This window comes from Nanorana parkeri, unplaced genomic scaffold (assembly GCF_000935625.1).
Source record: "Nanorana parkeri isolate BGI_ZX_2015 unplaced genomic scaffold, ASM93562v1 scaffold2138, whole genome shotgun sequence".
Classification (NCBI taxonomy): Eukaryota; Metazoa; Chordata; class Amphibia; order Anura; family Dicroglossidae; genus Nanorana; species Nanorana parkeri.
The window spans coordinates 183,405-205,239 of NW_017308406.1; the positions used below are offsets into that span (position 1 = coordinate 183,405).

Consider the following 21,835-nt stretch of genomic DNA (forward strand, 5'->3'; position numbering starts at 1 on the left):
CGGCCATCCTGACAGCTGGGGGCGCGGCTTCTCTCCCCCTCACCGCTCGGCCATCCTGACAGCAGGCAGCGCTCCCTCCTGCGCACAGACGAGGTAGCGCTGTCTTAATGTCGGTGAGGAGGAGAGAAGCCGCCCCGAGGAGGTCCAGGAGTCCATCCAGGAGTTGAGTGCCTGACTCAATGGCTTCATTTCCACTCGCCCCCACGCAATTTTCACTCGCAAATTGCGAGGGGGCGAGTGGGAATTTTGAGCCCTGGTCTAGGATACGGGTTAGTTATTGATTTTTTATTTTTTTTTGGAGGGGGGCACACATTGTTTTTTACTTTTACTTTACTTTACTTTATTTTCACATTTATGTTTTTTTACACGCTATGGCTAAAAAACATTGAAAGACACTGACTTAAATATACTTTCTGATACAATGGTGCTCTCATTAAGCCATGTTATGTCAGAATGGATAGATTCACTGGCTTATAGTAAGAGAAATGCAAAGAGTGACAATGATGATGAGCCAAAGAGCAGAAAGCCAATCAGGTTTCGGTTAATACAGTCAAAGCAATGAATGATCATTTCTGATGGTAGTGATTACTCTCCATCCTTTTTACCCAATACTGATGAAATGCATAACAAGGAGATAGATCAATCACAGATTCAATCATTTAAAAACAATAATTGGATACAACAAAGAAACAGACATGGCGGACTGTCATTGTATTTCCCGATTTAAATAAAAACAATTGTTTGTTACTTGAACAGTATGTTTAGTACAGTTGACTTCTGTAAGATATGATTCATTCATGAAAGCCACTGAATGACAAACAATCCCATATTATGTGTGGCCAGTGTTCCTGAATAAAGCTGGCCATACACTTGTAGAATTTTCTCTGAAAATGTTAGTTTTTGGAACATTTGCTTGACATTATAATGGTTAGTGGGGGTCTAATCAATGTTCGTATTTGACAGTAGGGATGAGAAAAATTGAAAGCGCAAGAATTAAGAATTTTCTTTTATCTCTTTTTTTAATCTGAACGAATGAAAATCTAACCATGAATGTTGATTTCCGTTCGGGGAAAAAAAAAAAATCAACATATTGTGCTAGGCACAAAGAAACATCCTGGGTCCTATTCAGGTAACATGTCTGGACAAATATTTAAGGGCTTTGATGATGGGAAGATTGGATCTGACACAATTTCAAATGACCATTCAAATTAACAGTGCATAGCCAGCTTAAAGTAATATTAAAGTCAAAAGGTTTATACACTATTTAAATGTGGATTAAAGGAGAACTATGGGGTCAGTGTTTTTCCCCATAGTTCTCCTTAGGGTAACGGGAGGACACAAACTAGCGTCCTCCCGTTACCCTAAGATCAGTATACCGCGAGCTACAGCTCACAATATACTGAGACGACGCAGCCGGAGCGGATCCCGTCAGAACATGACGAGGGGGCATGCCCCGGAAACGCGTCAATGCCACCCGCACACAGGATCCCCCCAGTGGATGTCCATCTGCTTGCCAGCTTTCATTTTATGGCTGTTTTTCACCTATGTTTGTGAGTACCTTATGTTTTATCTATGACCATTGAAAATAAATTTGATCTGCACCAGGAAAGGCGCCCCCTCTGTCTTCTCTTCCATTCACACTGGAGTCTGCATATATCCGGCCGGCTGAATATGCGCGGAGCTGCTCTAAATAGAAAAACAATGCACTTTAATGTGGATTGTTCAGGCTTTTACGGTGGCCGCACGGTCTGCAAAATAGTCCAAGCGCGATCCGTTGACGGATGCCGCACGTTCGCGGCTATATAATAGCTGCAAACAAGCTGAATCTGTGCGGATGAAAGATTTGTGAATGGAGCCTCACAGGTCCCCTCCCCACCCTGTGACTAGACAGTGAAAGGAAAAGCAGCAGACTGATGAGCTCCTCTCTAACACTCTGTCCTCCAATCAGCATGCTCTTTTCCACCTTAAAACAACTGAATGGCTCCTTGTGTTCCCCGTTCCTCCCGCACACTCTCTAAGCACTGCTAGAGGCTGATACCATGTTAAATTTAGGAACTTGCACTGCTTTCGTTAAGAGAAAAAAAAAAACATGTGTTGATGAACACAGAGCTGCATTCATTTGTGCCGGTTTTAAATGTGCCTGGAGTTTGGCTAAGGTAGAAAACTTTTGGGCAGCACACAGTAAAAACTAGGCGCCCATCACCTCCCTTCCCTACTACGGTCTGCTTTGTGGAGAGATGAGAGCGAGGTTTAAAATCTAGCTCTATGCACTTTGTCACAACATGCTCCAGTAAAGAATATGCTTTCTATTGTTATATACACAGCAAGGAAGTCAGCATGACAGTGATAATGTCTTACAAGCCGAGACTTTGCAAGTTGCTAGCACCTCTATACAAAAGACCTTCTGATGGCCAGTTAAGTTGGTTGGTTAGGCTCCCAGTGCAGATCAATATGTAGTTGGTAACAAATAGGGGTGAGCTTTAGGTTCGGGTTGAACATTTCTCTGACCTGAACACAGTCGGTTTACAGTTCAGCCAGCAAACAAAATGGGCATTCTGCCCGCCAGACCCCCCGGCCGATGTCTGTGAACAAGCATCAGCTGGAAATCTGTCATTTAGTGGTGGAAGAACGTTTAACAAAAGCTTATAAATCTGCTTTAAAAAAGACAGAAAAAAAACTGAACTCCCACAGACTTCAATGGGGTTCGGCACTATGTATGGTGTTTGAAAACTTCTCAGCAGGTTTGTTGAGCGTACAACTAACTGAATTTTGCCTGATTTGCCCAACACTAGTAACAAATAACTAAACTGAACCAAACTGAACTCCAGGAAAAAAAGCTAAATAAACTGATTGATTACAAATATGGGAGCTAATTTACTTCCTAAATGATTTTATATTTCCATCCATTTCTGAGATTTGCGCAGCCCTGATTTTTCTCTGCCACACGGCTTGTCCCACCCCCAGTCAGTGGCTGGATGGTGAAAGGAGAAGCAGCTCACTAAAGGGTTCATTTCTATGTCACTCTGCTCTCATCTCCTATTAACATGATCCTTGTTAGCACAACTGACTGGCTCTTTTGTGTTGCTTCGTCCTCTCAAAGTCTGAATTCTGCTGCACGGGGATTAAAAGAAGCTGATACCAGATCAAATTCAGGTATTGCTTGAATTTAAAATAAATTCAATGAATATTGTGTTCATGGGCACGAATGCATTTATTTGTTTCTTTTACATCTGCCTGGAGATCTGCCAGCTTTAACCAGTTGACATCCGCGGTGTTAAACCCCCTTCCCATCCAGGCCATTTTTCAGTATTCAGCGCTGCGGTACTTTGACTGACATTTATTCCGTCATGCAGCGCTGTACTGAAATGAATTTTATACCCTTTTTTGGGGACAGATAAATAGAGGCAGCCATATGGACTGGCCATATACTATCAGATCGCTCACTAAACAAGAGATTCGTATTCATACTGTATATCTAGTCATTCTTGTTTCAATAGCTCGAGGACTGCCATGACCCAGCATGCACTTTTATCCAGCTTGGCAGAGGTTATGACACAGAACAGTGATAATGGAGAGATCAATTGCTGGAAACACAGAATATCCTCTTTATTTGACAAACTGTGTAAAACAATGAACACTTCTGATTCCTAAATCATTCTTCAAATCATTCTGTCACCCTAAGAACCTGTGTCATTGGGCTAACGTAAAGGTATCAATTTTACATCTATCTGAGATGCATCTGAGACCCATCCCAATTCAATGACAGGTGCGTCTGACTTGACCTCCTTATGACCTACTTCAACAGGTTTTACATTGGCATTGACTTTTAATGGAATGCAAAACCCATCTGAAGTCAGCAAAAGCTCATCGACCCAGGCCCTAAAGCTGCCCTTAGACTTGGGAGGGTGGTCAATTGCAAAGGCACAATCTGACCTTCCTCTTAGAAAACTGTCTGCAGAGTTATGTACAGGGCGCCATAAAGAGATCCAATATTGCAAGCTTATGTAACTGAGGATCGACAAGGGAGATAGACTGCACAGGATGAAGCCAGGAAGAGGGGCTGAGACACACAAGCAATTAGGATATGGCTAATCAGATTAACCGAATTGAAAGAGTATAATAAAGCTTGCCACAGACATAAAAAGATCAGTGCTTTATCTGGCTGATGTAAAATCTATGGGGACCAGCAGACATTCCCAGGATGATTTCAATAGGAACATCATTTAAACAAGCTTCAAAACATATTTGGGTCACTACTATTGCACCAGATGTAAGGCAGCTCAGGAAGAGTCGTTGATAATGCAGATATGCATATTGATTGCTAAAACTGCTGAAAAAGACATTTCCTGATGCGCCAATTGTGACTTCAATGGCTGACCTTTCTCAGAGGTCTACCTGCACGCAGATGCAGAATCATTACTATTTGTCGGCAAAGCATGATGCGGGCAGCTTTGGAAATCAATAGAGACTCCAGACTTGAGACTAAAACAGTTAATCCAATCACGCCTGCCTAAATCACAAGCGAACCTCTTCTTCACAAGAAACATGACCAATCGCAGGCAGAGGTGCTACCTCATTTTGCTTGACAGTGCATGTAATGAGAGACTTTCAGTGAAGAATACCACCATTCTACAAATGAATGCCAGCACAAAATCAAACTGACACTGTCTGCTTCATGCCGCTGAATTCTTTGTTCACCTAATATAAATGGACTTAAATTCTGGTTTCTGTCCTTCACTGAGGACTGTCATTGGAATAATTATAACAACAGATATTGGGCTGCTGTGTAAGTGTCTGCAATAGAAAAACATTTGCAATAATAAACCAGATTCTTCTTTTTCATTTGACCCCGACACAAGTGGTCAATTCCACGTAACGATATAACGCAGATCTATGTGTACATGTTGCAGCTTTTGCCACAGCTTATACATGAGATAATGTACAATACAAATTTGTATGAGCAATGCAGGTCTACTAAGGACAAAGAATAATGTGACTGAGCCATACTGCACCTCATTACCATTTGACCATTGCCCTGCTGACATATATTATCATGTTTATTATGAGTGTGCCTCAGTAAGCTCACGCGGGTCTCCACACGTACTTACCGCAGATGTGAAGGCTGCCCGTGGCCTCTATCCATCTCAGTCCATGACAGCAGGGAGGGTCCAACAACATAAAAAGGATTCCTATAGTCTAAACATTCCTATGACAGCACATTATTCACAATTTACCTGGGTTTGCCAATGACTCTGCAGATTAACTCCAGAGCTTCTCCTTCCCTTGTCAGGCCCTGTGGATAGTTCACCGACACCACCACCACTGGTTTAACTGTAACAAATAAAGAAGGAAAAATATTACTTATGTATATATCTATATGGTCACAATAATTATGGATACATCAAGCTACATTACATACTTTTTGTTTATAAACTTAAGACTGAATGGCAGGCAAAAAGTTAAACGCACTAATGCAACACATACTGTATAACATTGGCACTTTTTTATTTAAAATTTTGACCCACAGATGCAGCGGATGCAGGTTCCTTCGGGGCCTTGTTCCTGATTGGGAGGAGACTCTGTGCCCTTATATAGGGTTCTCGGTCTCCTCCCACCCAGGAGGGAGTCTCTCTTTGGGAGAGCCCCTTGCCTAGTACTGTGAGGGACCTGTTTTGGCAGGTCCCCAAAGGATCAGGGTCCAGCGGCCTTCGGGTTGGTGGACCAACAGTCTCAAACCCTGTCAGGAGCCTTGCGCCCCGGGGGGTCGGGAATCGAGGTCCCTTCTTTGGAAGGACCAAGCACCCTTGTGCACGTTTTTGTGTGCTGTGATCTCACGGTTCACTTTTTTTGTTCACAGGGGGAAGTTTGTTTAGATGCACGTTCCACGGGCTTAAAAAAAAAAAAAAAGTATGTGTTTGTAGATTGTCATTACTAAACATTTCTAAAAGATGAATTTGGTAACAGACCTGGGAAAATTCTGGCCAGATCTCTTAGAGATATTAACCTGAAATCCTATATCTCTTAGGTGACTACGAATATATATCTGCATTTATTTGAGTTTTTTTAATATCTGCCTGAAGTTCAGATTTCTTGCCTACAATGTAGATTCTCACACACTGCCTGCTGCTAGTGAGAAGTAAAGAGAGGCCGGGTAATAATGTGGATGGATGAGTACTGAAGGCCTTATTACACATTTGCAGCCATATGAGGATTTTCAGAAACAGCAGACATGAAGGTGACATTTCTATTTCATTCTACTACACACCCTCCACTTTATAGTTCAGCCTAAGGTATTTCCTTGAATCTGTTACATGAAAGGGAGTGTCACTATGTTGTTGTTGAGGAGACTGAATCAATGCACAGATGGCTTTTACACTGTGAAAACATGTTGCCATTGCTAAGTAATCATCAGTGGAAAATCAGCTAGGTTGTGCTTATTTAAATCTCCAACTCTATTGTAGAAAGTAGCACAACTGTGTGTCCGAGCACTGCATTTTGGTAATGTTTAAAAATCCATGATGCTGTAGTTTAGGCATTGCTATCCACACGCACACCATCAGTATGGATGGATATAGTGTACATAGTGCATTTTAATGTATTACGTTAGCAGGAAATGGCTGAGAAATATATAATCTTGCACTTGTGTTTTTTTGCACGTAAAACCCAATTGAACTATAAATTTAAAGTAGAACCGGGCAAAACTTATTAACCCTTGCAATAGGGTTCCAATATCTGGAGCCAGACAGCTGTGACAACGCTCCCTCCACCCTGTCTCCTCCTCCACTGCAGCGATGGTAGGTCTCTAGACGTCCTCACGTCTATAAACTGTGGGGGGAATTTATCAAAACTGGAGCAGACAGAATCTGGAGCAGTTGCACATGGCGACCAATCAGCTTCTCTCTTCAGTTTGTACAGTTAAGATTTGAAAAAGATAGAAGCTGATTGGTCGCCATGCACAGCTGCTCCAGATTTTGTCTGCTCCAGTCTTGATAAATCCTCCTCCCTGTATAGAACGTGACGACTCGAGCATCCTTACACGGCTGCAGTGTAGGGGGAGAGAGGCTCCATGAGCACGCCGACTCCGAGGATGGTCCGAGGATCAGGGGAGTATAACTCTTTTTATTTTGCTCCCTAGACCACAGCAAGCAGTTAACCCTTGCAGTGCAGGGGTAGCCCCACTGCAGGGGTTAATAAAAGTTTTGCCTGAAATTCTGAGTTGTCTACAAACATTCCAGGTGCATCAAAAGCCTGTCCCCAGCTATGCCACAGAGAAGGATCGTTGTATGAAAGCAGAGGTCTCTCTGTAGAAGTCTGACACACCCCATCCTCATTAATGAGTCAGAGCCAGATCTCTCCAATCATCAGAGAGCAAGGGCTTTGCTGATTGTAGAGCTGTAGGTCTGACTCAGCTGGGGGCATGTAGGATAGATAAACCACTGCTTCAACACAGAGAGGGGAACAGTCCATTTTTGCAGCATGCTGGCAGGGTCAATCTTTTTTACTTAGTCGGTGGCTGCCCCCTGAAAACAGACAGTAAGACTTTGTACACCTTTTGATTCGATGCACCTGAAATGTATTTAGCTGCATTAAACAAAAAATTAAATTGGGCTTTAACACATATGCAAAAATCTCACAATACTGCACCTAAAACGCGAATGGAAATACTGATATTTTTTTTTGGTTTAACCACAGGGGTGAATGGGCTCAGAAATATTTTGCTGTGTACTTGACATGACAAGTAACATTTTTCAGATGTCCAAGTGGAGTATCTGCAAAACCTTTTGTCATGAGGAAGTGGTGCTGATAGTTATTACACAAGAGTATGATAGGGTCACTTATCATATGTAACTGTTATAGCTGCTAAATAAACCGCCAAGTTATCATCACCAGAAGGCCACGGCTAGTTATAATGATGTATTGAGCGCTCTTAATAAAACATGCTGAAAAGTGACACAAGGGACCACTAAGGGAAGTATGAAATTGAGTTATGAATCACACTGGTGCGCTTATTGGTTTTGACATATGTTTGCATATATAAATAATGCTGATGGGGCATAGAGCAAGTTAGTATGTAGAAGTGTAAAGTATGATATATGTACAGCAGAGGTGCCAAACATTACATGCTATGGTAGCTGTCATCCCATCAAAATCCCAAATCTCATTAAAACCTGCTAAAATTAGAGATATCAGATGACAAGCTCCACCCTCTATTTCATACGAGTGTAGTCTTTCCCGCTGTAAACATGGCTGCATTGAATTCGCTAAAGCCCACCTCCAGGCAAAGGGAAAAAAATGTACCCTTGCAGTGGGGCTTCCCTCGTATTGCAAGGTTTAAAGTGGCAGTAAACCTTTGTTTCTTTTTTTTACTTTTTCTATTTATTGTTGCCAGATTTACTTTAAAAAACCTTTTATTTCCTCTCCTCAAGCTAGCCGGCCACTGTGGAGACACCCATGCGTACACACTCACTTCAGTGCCCACACCTAGCTGTGTGTGTCCATAGACAAAGCTTACTGGATTGAAGGGACCCTAAGGAGGATCAATTCCCACCCATAACAACAGAGTAGATTGTCAGGTTATGAGCTCTTAATATAGAAAGCCTTGTGGCTGTGCAATGCCTCTGCCTTCCATCTGGCTATACAGGTCTCGATCCACACACGTACACATAAGCTATGAAGATGAGAAGCGGGAGTGAGTAGAGTGCAGGCTGGGAGGAAATACAAGCCGGTTGGACTGATATCACACTAACACAAAATCTATTTCTGCAGACCGGGTTTCATAGTTGAGGTAGCACTGGCTGAAGTACGTTTTTTAATTTCCTCGTCCTCTAGTGGTATCCAAACCGCTAAACCCGGGTGCCTCCACAGTAGCTAGCCGGCCACTGTGGAGGCACTAACAGAAGTGCCTCCACCTAGCTATGTGTGTTCATAAGCGCACACAACATGTGGCTGGCCACGCCCCCACCCTTGCAGTCACAGTTTGACTGATGGCAGAAGGAGCCTATGGCTCCCCTGCCCTCAGTACCCGCCCCCACAACCAAGACGTTCAGGGAACCCTGAGTATCTTCCTGGTCATGGCAGAGCATACAAGAGGCTGCAGGTAAGTGTGGAAGGGACGGAGGTGTTAGAAAAGTGCTGGTTTGCTGGAAAAGTGCTGGTAATGCAGAGAATGCATTAAGGTAAAAAAATACCCACCCTTTAGTACTACTTTAAGTGCTCATTTTTTCTAGGAGACTCAAACAAAGCTGGTTTACTTACCTCAACCCGGTTTCCACGCAGTGGTCAGTGCTCACTACTTCTTCCCCTCCGCACTGGATGTTGGAATGTCCGTAGGCATCCTCACGTCTAATGCAGGTCAATGGACTTGCATTAGACGTGATGACATCAGCGCTCCTTAGACTGCTGGAGCAAAATGGAGAAGAGGCTGTGGGGACCAATCTAAAAGCCGGGAGGAAGCTGGCGGAGGCTGAAGATCAGGTAAGTATAACAGCTTTATTAGTGTCCCCTTGACAAAAGGAGCACTTAACCCTTGCAGGGTGGGGTTAGCCACACTGCAAAGGTAAGTTTTTTTATTTGCCTGGAGATGGGCTTTAACGTTCAACCCGCTCCAAAACAATCTAATATGTAAATAAAGGTAAATTGGATTTAGTGTTACAGGATAGATATGCAGCCAGATGCATACTGTACCAACAACCTCCATTATTGTGAAGCCGCAAAGGCAGCAGAGTTTGATCATGCTTCCCAGGGCACTCCATAATCTTACAGACCTGGGCAGACACATGTCCCTCTTCCCCTGCACTACAAGTCTGCATGGGGACACTTGTAATGGAAGTTGTTGCTGTTATCAATCAGTCATGTCTTTATAGAGAACAAAAGAGGAACATTTACCCTAATCAAAGATGGTATTTTAAAACATTTGCAAAGGAAAATTGGAGTCAATTAAGGTTATGTAGTAATTGGGTTAACTGTTAGGATAATGAGTGTTAGGGATAGGTGACATATGGGGAAGGCACGGGTGCTTTTCACACACTTCCTGTGCCAAAGCTGTGAAAAATAATGTACTATGAGGAAAGACTCCATAAATTTTATATCGCCCTGGTGAGAAAGGCACCGCTACCTCCGACATGGCGTGTTTTCAGTGCACTAAAGCTGGCAAAGCTTACTGGATTGAAGGGACCCTAAAGGAGGATCTATTCCCACCCATAACAACAGAGTAGATTGTCAGGTTATGAGCTCTTAATATAGAAAGCCTTGTGGCTGTGCAATGTCTCTGCCTTCCATCTGGCAATACAGGTCTCGATCCATGCACATACAAAGAAGCTATCAAGATGAGAAGCGGGAGCAAGAAGAGTGCAGGCTGGGAGGAAATACAAGCAGGTTGTACTGATATCACACTAACACAAAATCTATTTCTGCAGACCGAGTTTCATACTTGAAGCAGCTCCGGCTGAAGGAAACTCATTTGCCTTCATGCTGAGGTGAAGCTACAGATCTGTGCCATGTTCCACACAGATACATCCGTCTGAGTGTCATATATAATGGCGAGATACAGTGTGTGCGCCAGGGCAGTAATGGCCTGTTCTCAGCTTGGGTGCACAATGCAGCTCTGTGCAGTACATGGAGGAGGGGTGGCACATAGCTCAGGAGAGCAGACCAAGCAGAGAAGCTTCAGACACAGGAGCACAGCCCTCTAAAGAGACACATTACTGCTTAAAGTCTTATTGCCATCGCAATCTGACCTTGAACAACAGGGGAGAGCAAACGGGGAGAAGAGGACAACAGAGAGCAAGAGAGGTCACACAAACAGGGACAATGAGATGAGCAGACGAGGATAGGGGACTATACAAAAGGGAATGCTGGCCTTAGATGGTTCGAATTGCGGCCGATTCCAGCCCTGCAAGAAACACCCCGGCTCCACAATAGTCGGATTAAAAATTGGACAGTGACTGCACCTTTTCAGATGCAATCACTGTTCGGGTATCAAGCAGATGCAGGTGCTAAATACAATTGCCTTCACTTTCTGTCTAGTAAAAGACTGTCCCCAATCCAGGAAAAGAGGGGAAATCTTACCACTTCCTGTCCATTTGGTTTCAGGCAGGACAGGAAGCGAGGGGCAATCTCCCCTCTTTCTATTTGGCTGCTGTTGGGCAAAACAGGAATGAGGGGAATCTCCCACATTTTTGTCTATTTGAAGGCTGCCAGACAGAAGATTTCCCCACTAATGCTGTTCTGGTGACAGCTCAAAATGTTGGATTTTCTCTCACGGGGCCCTAAAGCACAACCACTGTGCAGCCTACATAGCAGAGAGAAAGGCATATTGGGCAAATGGGGCTGATCCAACATACATATACAGTTACAAGATATAAACAGACAGACAAATACTGATAATATATTTTACATTAAGGGTCCATTAACAGAACAGAAAAAGATAATTAGACAGACACATTGTATAACAACATGTAATAGTAGTGGTACAACATGTCTAAACATAACAGCGCAGTGTAATAGGCATCAGAGATTAACCCCCGCTGCACAGCACACTCTGTAATTGAAGGCAGGCTATACACTGTATGATTTTTCTGGTTAAACTGCTTGATTCCTCCATTCACACAAAACAGCATGGTAGAGAAATATGCTTTGCTGGGATACTGGATTCTGAAACCCAACATCCGCAGCTGTCAAAAGACCCAAACAGTAATTGGAGCTAATTGGCTGCAGTCACTGTTCAATGGGCAATTTTTGGCCCACGTCCTTCGACAAAAGTCGACTGAAAAACTGACTTTTGTTGAATGGAGTGGTGCCAGCAGCTTGGTCAAAATTCGAGCAGTGTATGGCCAACTTAAAGCCTCTTCCAGATGGGCGGAGAGGCTGCTGGGGCTAAAACCTGAAAAAATATTGCAAATGCATTAAGAGGCACTCTTTCCTATGGTTGCATTCAGGCTAGACAATTAGTTGCATCCAGTTTGTATGCATCCAGAAAACGCCATCCCTGGCTGCAAATTGTCTGCTTTCTGGGACAGTCAGAGGCACTAATTGAAAGTTTGGGTGTAGGTATTCAACAGATGAGGGACAGCGGCTCCTCGCTATAATAGCTGTCAGTGGGGATTCCTCTATTAAAGCTGTTTAGCATTTTAACCTCCCTGGCGGTATGATTATCTGAGTATTTTTTACTTTTGAATTTCTCGCCGGTTCCGCCACCCTGCAATGCCGGCGCTCGCAGGGAAGGAACCCGGAAGACGCCCGAGTGTGGCTTGGGGTTACCGCGTTTGGTAATTACCGGGATTACCGCCAGGAAGGTTAAGGGGGAAATCAAATTAACAATGGCTGGCTTAAGAGAAAGGGGTATTTTAGGGCATTTACAAATTTCAAAATAAGCAATAAATCCTACCACCCAGTGTTAAAAGACTGTAAAGAACAAATACAAAGTGTGAGACTTTAGTTGGGCTTTAAGATGATCACATTCAGACACTGGTAGTACAAAAAAATGTAAACTGCTAAACAATTTGCAATGGTTTGACATTCATATAGTACATTCTTAAAGAAAACTGCAGCTAGCACGGTAACGACTCAACCCCCTTCCCCCTTCTGTCATGGTCTTATTAATCTGAATCCTCTGTTATCTTTCAAACCATAGTGGACAACTCCTTTTAATTTAAAAAAAATTATGTTTACTCACATGAGCCCTGTCTTTAGTACAGCATACAACATGAAATTCCTCTACACATTAAGATGTGCTTGACTGGATTCATTCCAACACCACTACTCTCTACGCTACTGTCACTGACATGAAGGGCAGCAGAAAGGCCAGAGACATCAGGAGCCAAGGAAGTCTTATTATCTCATGGAGCTTCATTTCTTTGATCTAAATCTGGCTTTTGGTGGCTGAAGCTAAAGGTAGAAATGCATTATTAAAGCTAACGAGTTCTCACAAAATGTTAATGGACATTAAGTTTGAATAAATGAATTACACATTAAGAGTCGCTGGAAATTCCAGTACCTGCCAATTTAAGATGATCAGATCATTTCTGTTTGCCAATTACAAAGACATTACTTCACAATACTTTCAAATTAGGAGTATAATAGAGGAAAGCATAAGCAGCTCTGAGATGTACAGGAAAGAGGGCACTCGGTAAGAGGAAAGGATTAAATACGTTGAGCTAGCATTTTATATATTTAGACAATGACAGGTAGGGGAGGCATTAATGCTGAAGGTTTTGCTAATAACCGTTTACCTATTTTAGGACACTTACGTAAAATTAGCTTAATGTCCTGCTCTCATTTGGGAGCAGAACTCCACAGAGGCAGTGCCTGGTGACATTGCATTTGCGTATAAATCTGGCCTTTCTAAAAACAAGCCTTACCTGACGTACACTTACAACCTGCCATGCTATTATGCCATTCTCAAGGTTTTTACTGTGCCATGTCTTTGCTGCATTGTAACTGCATGTTGACGGCAACTAGCAGCCTTCAGAAAAGTATCCTATTACTTTTAAAAGGAACCTAATGATATGCACATTGCTGCATGTCAACAGAACAAAAAAGGTCTACTGGCGTACTAAAGACAGGGCTCATGTGAGCAGACAAAAGTGGGGAGATGTTTTTTTCATGGTCTGTCAGATACCCTTTAAAGAAACAGATTATTAAATTATATCTGAAGCTTTTTTGGGGTACAGTAGGTTATTATGGTTAAACTCATCGGTTATTTGTTTTTTTTGTCTGTGTGTTGTTGGAGAGATTTCCCTTTGTTTTATGCCCCGAGAAAATTAAAGGAAACCTATCCAAAGTGAGGGTAAATTCACTCTTAGACATTTGTCACTGAAACTGATGCCCCTATTGGAAGGGTTCCCATGTGCCCCTGTTCTGGTGAGCACTGTAACATTTTGGACTTCCCGTCACTTTATGTCCGGGTGACAATGATCGCTTAAATCTTACCAGCAGGAAACAGCATTAAAAACAGAGGTTTCAATCACCGTTCTATCCAAAACTCTGGGGTGGGCCATGTTCAGGACAATATGAATAGAAGGGTCTCCGATCTTTAAAATTGCATAACCTATCTCTGTTAAATAAATGTGAACACACCTGACATTATGGGACACCATGAAAGACTGCACATTTCTAGAAAGGCAGGGGTTACCAGGATCTTTGATACAAGGAAAAGGCAGGCTAAACAACATTCTCATCTCAGCAAAGAAGGCAACACATTAATAAAACAAAGCATTGATGCAGTGTATTGATTGCTTTCTTAATCCCCCCAGCACGTGTTAACTATATTTTATCAGTCAAGTACCATTGTCATCTTAAAGAAAAAACTGCAATGAGAGAAATACATAGGTTGTTTATAAAGAATTCTGATTTTACGGACTGTATGCTTGTTTTGGGGCAATCGTTTAACCACTGGAGTCCCCAGGCCTTTTGTTTGTTTCAGCTTGGTTATGGCCATTATATATTTTAGGTTTTGAAGTCTACGCTAATGTATTATACATCGTTTTCTTCAGGACAGATAATGCTTTAATTTGGTAGCAAATGTGGATACACTTTTGTAATTTCTTGTTTTTTTTTTAAAGAATAGTAACAACAGCAAAAAAATATGCAATTGTTTCCAACATGTTTACATAATTTGCTGCAAAAGATGACTATAGCAGTAATTTGTAACTGCAGGGAGATACTGGACAGAGGTTCCATACTGACAGAAAATGCTGTGGTGTCATTACACTCCTGAAGTAAACACTATGTAGAAGCATAGTGTTTACATTTGTTTCTACACCAGTCTCTTATAGAGCGATCTGCAGAAGACTATTTCAGCTTCTAGGCTTAGCGTTGGCCCACAGTAGCTGCAGCTTGAAATGGAAAGATGATTATCAAAAATACATTAAAGGATAAGTGCAGTTTAAAACAAAGTGCGCTTATCCATTTTTCTTTCTTACCCTAACCTGACCCAACTCATTCTCCCCTTGCACTGATACATAATTACCTCAATCTAACAGCCGTGGCCTCTGATGCTTGTTTGCATCCAGTGCTGCAAGTCTTTGTCATGGCCATGCCTACAACTTCTTTAAGGCTGTGCCCTGCAGCCCCTGAAACAAAGGATGAAGGTGGGAGACGTTCCCATTGACGTAAATGGGTGTGTTAATTCTCAGGCACGGCCAGAATGTACACAAACACTGGAGACCACTGCCGTCCAATAGAAGTATGCATCTGGGGTGTAGGTTCGGTGGTGTATCACTTTAATATGGAACCATCTTTAATAATGATGCTCGGCATTCCTGCATCCCACAGCAATATATTTGGGGGTGCTACCATTAAGAGCTTTAACCTCTAATAAGTAATGCAACTAGGTTTTATTACACAACTCTTTCTAGGGGAAAAAATCACGGAAGTGTTGTTAATTATGGTAAAGTCGAAGGATGCTATATTTAGGTCTTTTACACATCAGTAAGCAAAGCAGGAAACTGCAGCACCGTGCTATTCTCTCCAAGAAAGAGTATGGAACAGCATATTGGAGGAAGCAGTCATCAACTGCAAAGGGCAGCATAGAAATGTATTGACTGATTGCTATGGGAATCAGCCTGGCTGCAACATTCACAAGGGCCTGTAATGTTATTTCAAACCGAAAAACAAAAATGTAACATATTGCAGCTTACCAGTACTTACAGTGAGGAAATTAATTATTTGATCCCCTGCAGATTTTTTAAGTTTGCCCACTTACAAAGAAATGCAAGGTCTATAATTTTTTTATCAAATGTGAATTTTAAAGGATCGAGACAGAATATCAACCAAAAATCCAGAAAAAACACATGATACAAATGTTATAAATTGAGTTGAAGTTCAGCGAGTAAAATAAGTATTTGATCCCCTAGCAACCAAAAATAATTCTGGCTCCCACAGACTGGCTATGTGGTACATAGATTAGTCCTGTCAATTTAAAAAGGTGCTCCTAACAACAACTCGATATGTATATAAAAGACACCTGTCTACAGAATCTCTTTTTCCATTCAAACCTCACCACCATGGGCAAGACCAAAAAGCAGTCAAAGGACGTTAGGGACAAGATTGTAGACCTGCACAAGGCTGGAATGGGCTACAACACTATCAGCAAGAAGCTTGGGGAGAAGGAAACAACTGTTGGATTGATTATTCGCAAATGGAAGGAATACAAAATAACCAATCACCCTCCGTCTGGAGCTCCATGTAAGATTTCGCCTCATGGGGTAAGGATGATCATGAGAAAAGTGAGGGATCACCCCAGAACTGCACGGGAAGAGCTTTTGAATGATCTCAAGGCAGTTGGGACCACAGTCACCAAACAAACCATTGGTAACACAATACAACGCCATGGATTGAGATCCTGCAGCACCCGCAAGGTCCCCCTCCTCAAGAACGCACATGTAGAGGCCCCTCTGAAGTTTGCTAATGAACATCTAAATGATTCCGAGAAGGATCAGATGAAACCAAAATTTAGCTCTTTGGCATTAACTCGACTCGCCGTGTTTGGAGGAAGAAAAATGCTGACCATGACCCCGACTGAGGTGGAAACATTTTGCTTTGTTCCTCTTCTAAAGGTACAGGCTGACTTTGCCGCATTGTGGGGCCAATGGACAGGGCCATATATTGTAAAATCTAGGATGAGAATCTCCTTCTCTCAGCCAGAACATTGAAGATGGGTCGTGGATAGGTCTTTCAGCGAGACAATGACCCAAAACATACCGCCAAGGCAACAAACACCTATCATACACCTATGATAGAAATTATAGACCGTTCATTTCTTTGTAAGTGGGCAAACTTACAAAATCTGCAGGGGATCAAATAATTAATTTCCTCACTGTAATTACTGGTAAGCTGCAATATGTTAAATTTTTTCGGTTTGAAATAACATTACAGACCCTTGCGAATGTTGCAGCCAGGCTGATTCCCCTAGCAATCAGTCAATAAATTTCTATGCTGCCCTTTGCAGTTGATGACTGCTTCCTCCAATATGCTGTTCCATACTCTTTCTTGGAGAGAATAGCACGGTGCTGCAGTTTCCTGCTTTGCTTACTGATGTGTAAAAGACCTAAATATAGCATCCTTCGACTTTACCATCTTTGACAACACTTCAGTGTTTTTTTTCCCTAGAAAGAGTTGTGTAATAAAACCTAGTTGCATTACTTATTAGAGGTTAAAGCTCTTAATGGTAGCACCCCCAAATATATTGCTGTGGGATGTAGGAATGCCGGCATCATTATTAAACATGGTCCCATATTAAAGAGATACACCACCTAACGTATACCCCAGATGCATACTTCTATTGGACAGCAGTGGTCTCCAGTGTGTGTGTACATTCTGGCAGTGCCTGTGAATTAAAACACCCATATACGTCTATGGGAACGTCTCCCACCTTCATCCTTTGTTTCAGGGGCTGCAGGACACAGCCCTGAAGAAGCTGTAGGCACGGCCATGACAGAAAGACTTGCAGCACTGGATGTAAACAAGCATCAGAGGCCACAGCTGTTAGATTGAGGCTAAAATCTGCAAGGGATCAAATAATTATTTGCCACACTGTAAATGCGGTGGCTGCAATTGTTTTCTTCTTTTCAGACTCTTTTACCCTTTATTTTCACCTTATGATCTTGCCAGTAATGCTCACTCACTATACTGTATCCACGGAGAATCATCATCGTCACCCTAAGTGGCTATCTAGATTTGGACTAAAACACCTCCTCTCCTTGTCTCAATTAAATAGGGGGGTTATTTTTCAGAAGATAACTGGGAAGGCTTATAACATTGTTTGAGATTTCAGCTCAGTACACAAGAAGAATACTGCAATACTGGTGGGATCAACGGATATCTTTCTGTAAGTGCAGAAAACATAGTTAGCCTGACCAAAAAAAAAAGGAAACCAATACAGCTACCACACTTAAGCTGACCATACACTGCTCAAATTTCAGTCGAGTCCTGCTGACTCTTGCAATTGGAACAGTATGTAGCCCCCTTAGCGATCCCCCCCAATCAGCTACAGTCACTGCTACAGCGGCACACCTAGCACTGTCAGTATACAATAGCCTGCTGGGTAGTAATTTAACATGGGTAGAGGAAACAAGTGCCTCTTTCTTGTTCAGGCTACGGTGCTGAATGAGAAACAAGGGACGGTGCTATGGCCAGCTTTAGGAAATGGTAATCTGCAATATGTCACATTTTCATTTTTGTGTGTAGATATACTTTGATTCATAAAATGAAACTAAAGGAAAGATGCAACCATAAAGACTAAAACTGTGTGCATGAAGACAATATTATATTTATATCCAGCCGTGTTTTATAGCCCTACTAAGGCAACAGACATTTTTCTGATGATGTGATTACATGATCACAAACTGTGCTAACGATTATTGGAAAAAAAAAAGACCCCGGGTCACCAGCTAAGCTACAATGCTATAGCCTCAATCTGCCCTCTACAGGAGTACAAAGGAAGGGCACCTGAGATAATCAGCAATTGAGCAAGCAAACTGTTAAAGAAATAAGGCAGAAAGCGGACTGCAATGGAGATGGGGAGCTAGTATACTCATTGATAAACTAGGCATCGGGCTGCTGTATATTACACCTTATTTCCATTAGGAGCCCTGTATGCTATGGAATATCAATGCTCTACGATATTCTAGAATTTATGACTAGACCTGTGCTATGGCATTCCAGTCTGTGACTCGGAACATCCTGCAGCATTTTTACTTATTAATACTTGAAAGGCTATGCAGCAGCACTTGAATATTTAATACTAAGTACATGAAGTGCTGTGGTACTTAATTAATACTCCATATTTTCCTCATTAGCAATTTAAATTCACTTTGCAGTTTACTATTAACCGATGAAACAGATGTAAGAAAGATTTTCAGAAAACAGGATGAATGTGCTGAGGTTCTTTTACCTATTAACGAAATTAAAACTGTGAGACACTTAAAGAGTTTGTAGAAAGCGAAGACAGACCATGTTTGTTCATGACATTATCTACTATACAAGCTCATTTAATAAAACATAAAGTGACGTATAAGCTGCAGTAACTCATCACTACAAATCAAATTAGCAGTATTCTGATGGGCTGCAGTAGGATATGGCACAATTGCTGTCCTCTGCCTTAAACTCGGGCAACTCAAAACTGAGCAAATGATGAAAAAGGATAACAAAATGAAAAAAAAAAGGATATTTTTAATAAAAGCTGCATGTTTAAACAATTAGGGAATACAGACATAAAGACTGCTACCGTCTCTTTATTTTCCAAAATAGTGGATATCAGTGAAGTCCCTTATTGATCAGTGAAGTTGCCCAAAAAAGGACCAATACAGAGACTTGATGGGTGGGGAGCAGGGTCAAACTTCAATTGTGAAAGAAAAGTCAAGATATGAATATACTGCTACCCAGGAAACTGGGTACAAGATACTGACCAGATGGTACTTCGTACCCTCTAGACTGCACAAAATGTTTCCCCAAACTCCGCCAACATGCTGGAGATGTGGTCAGGCGGAGGGAACTATCCTCCACACTTTTTGGTCATGCCCTAGCCTTAGGGACTATTGGGAGGCAGTCATAAGGATTATAAAACACCTGACGGGAGTGTCCCTGGATGGGGACCCAGCCGCCCTGTTGCTCCACAGATCCTCCCTGTCTAGGACCAAGTACCGCGCCTCTCTGCTCATCCACCTGGTAAATGCTGCCAGGGCTTGTATACCGCTACGTAAAGTGGACGAAACACGAGTTATGGAGGAGCTAACCGCGGCACTTCACCACACAGACGGCAAATTTCGTAAAACATGGTTTTATTGGCTGAAGTACCTTTACTCCCCGGAGTACGGTGCACTCACGGTAGTATGAGACATGGTACTGTACCGGGGGGATACGATACGAAACCAGGAATCCTTAAACTTAGCTTGCCGCATTGACCCCAGGGGACCGATACAGCGCTATCCTCTCACCTGCCGGGGCCCGACCAAATGCCTATTCCGTGATACTTCTACGCCAACCCTTACTGTGACCACACCTTCCCTGCTCTCCTCCTGCCTTAACTCCAGAATCCTTCTCTGTCGTCTTTCTTACTCCTCCTGTCTCCTTGAGCTGACTGCACCGAGATGCCGACATAGCATGTATCTATTTACTCTATACATCTGTGTACGTCATAGCTAGCATGAAACTTTCCACAGCATAGTGGTGGCACCACACCTAAGGATAGGGGCGCTTGTGCACGATCTCTATTTACTAGCTACTATATAACACCAGTGGAATGGTCCAATCCTATTGACACTCTGCGTGTTACTGCTGTGTTCCGATGTATTGTATTGCACTGCTCAACTCTTTTGTTTGTACATTTAGACTGTTCATACTAATGTAAAACTGAAAAATAAAGAATTAAAAAAAAAAAAGATATGAATATAATTTCAGATGACGATATATTTACATCTGCTGATCATTTTTAAGAAAATGCAATTTTCAATGCAAATAACCCTGCTAATGCATTTTTCTCTTCATATGTTTAGTCTGAATTCCATGGGTTTGTGACTTTCAATTATCCCAAATTATGCCAGAAGAGCATAAGTAGTGCACAAGAACCTTTGTCAGAAATATTTTCCTCTTATATATCCTGCATGGTACTGATATGCAATGTAGAACTGTCACTCACTGAAAGACAGAGCATGTAACCACAGAGAGAGCTCTGTCTTACCCTCCAGCACTACTAGCTGGTCTCTGTGCAATTCACTTATCTATAACGGGTTTGGATACAACTCTAGACACCCCTGCAGTACTGACAGCATCTCAGGAAAGGGTGGCTAAATAACGCCAATACGAATGCCGGCTTAAAGAACCTACTGAGAAAGACACAATTATTATTTAGACTATCAAGACTAAAGCTGGTCATACACCTATAGATTTTCCATAGATTTTATTCTATATCAGCCTATGGGCAGATGGAAAAAGTTCAACAGATTCCTCCATCTACGCTAAACTGTGTGGATGGAGGAATCTCCCGCTAGGCCAAGCTTTAGTTAGTATCTTACTAGTCGGCTCTGCTGGCTGTCGATATACCAGAACAATCTGATTGGATGCAGGCATTGTTCAGGTATTGTGAGAGCCAGTGGGGCAGACTAGCAAGATACTGAAGCTTGACCCAAATGGAGATTCCTCCATCCACACAGTTTAGCGTAGATGAAGGATTCTGTAGCACTTGTTCCATCTGACCATAGGCTGATTGAAAAAAAATCTATGGAAAACCTATAGGTGTATGGCCAGCTTTAGAGCTTGGGTTTGGCATTTGCACATCTTTATTCTGCTAAAAATAGGGGAAATACCTTAGTCAATCCATCATGGCCAAACTTAGTTCTGCCAATCTGCGACCTTGTAAGAGAGGGAGAGAGGGCTCTGCAGCAAGGGAGGGAAGAGAAGCAGGGCCGAAGAGTGTGATTGCCACTCTATTATTCTGGGACTGAGTGTCTGTGAACAAGTGCCCCTTAATGATCACTCCCAGTACAGTACTGTACTGCTCATGGATCACAGCACAGTATATTATAGATCTCCAGTCCCACTGTCAGGCAGTCACAGTGCACACAGCATTACAGCAGCAATACTGAATGTGTCTATTTGTCTCAATTTGCTTTTGATTACTTTATTTTCAATATTAATATAAAGTCAACACAGAGTTTATGTTATGGTATGGCAGAGTATGGGGTATAGCGTTTGTTAAACTTGTTTTTAATAGTAACTCTCAAGCAAGCAGAAACTACATTTATCTGGAATCTACCAATCCCTGTGGATGCTGGACATCCGGAAGTTGAATAAAAATTACCCCAACCACAGGGTTCCCTCCTGCTACATTCTTTACCGC

General features: G+C 42.3%; 1 protein-coding gene across 1 annotated transcript in view; it reads right to left on the reverse strand.

Moving 5' to 3' along the window:
* Window positions 1-20,097, reverse strand: part of LOC108800797 (cell adhesion molecule 1-like) — a 111,915-nt gene extending 91,818 nt beyond the window's left edge. Inside the window, exons 1-2 of the mRNA XM_018572805.1 lie at window positions 19,989-20,097; window positions 5,235-5,331 (exon numbers count right to left, since the gene is read on the reverse strand). Coding sequence (XP_018428307.1) covers window positions 5,235-5,331; window positions 19,989-20,097 — 206 coding nt within the window. The remainder of the gene's footprint in view (window positions 1-5,234; window positions 5,332-19,988) is intronic.
* Between the last annotated feature and the right edge of the window lie 1,738 nt (window positions 20,098-21,835).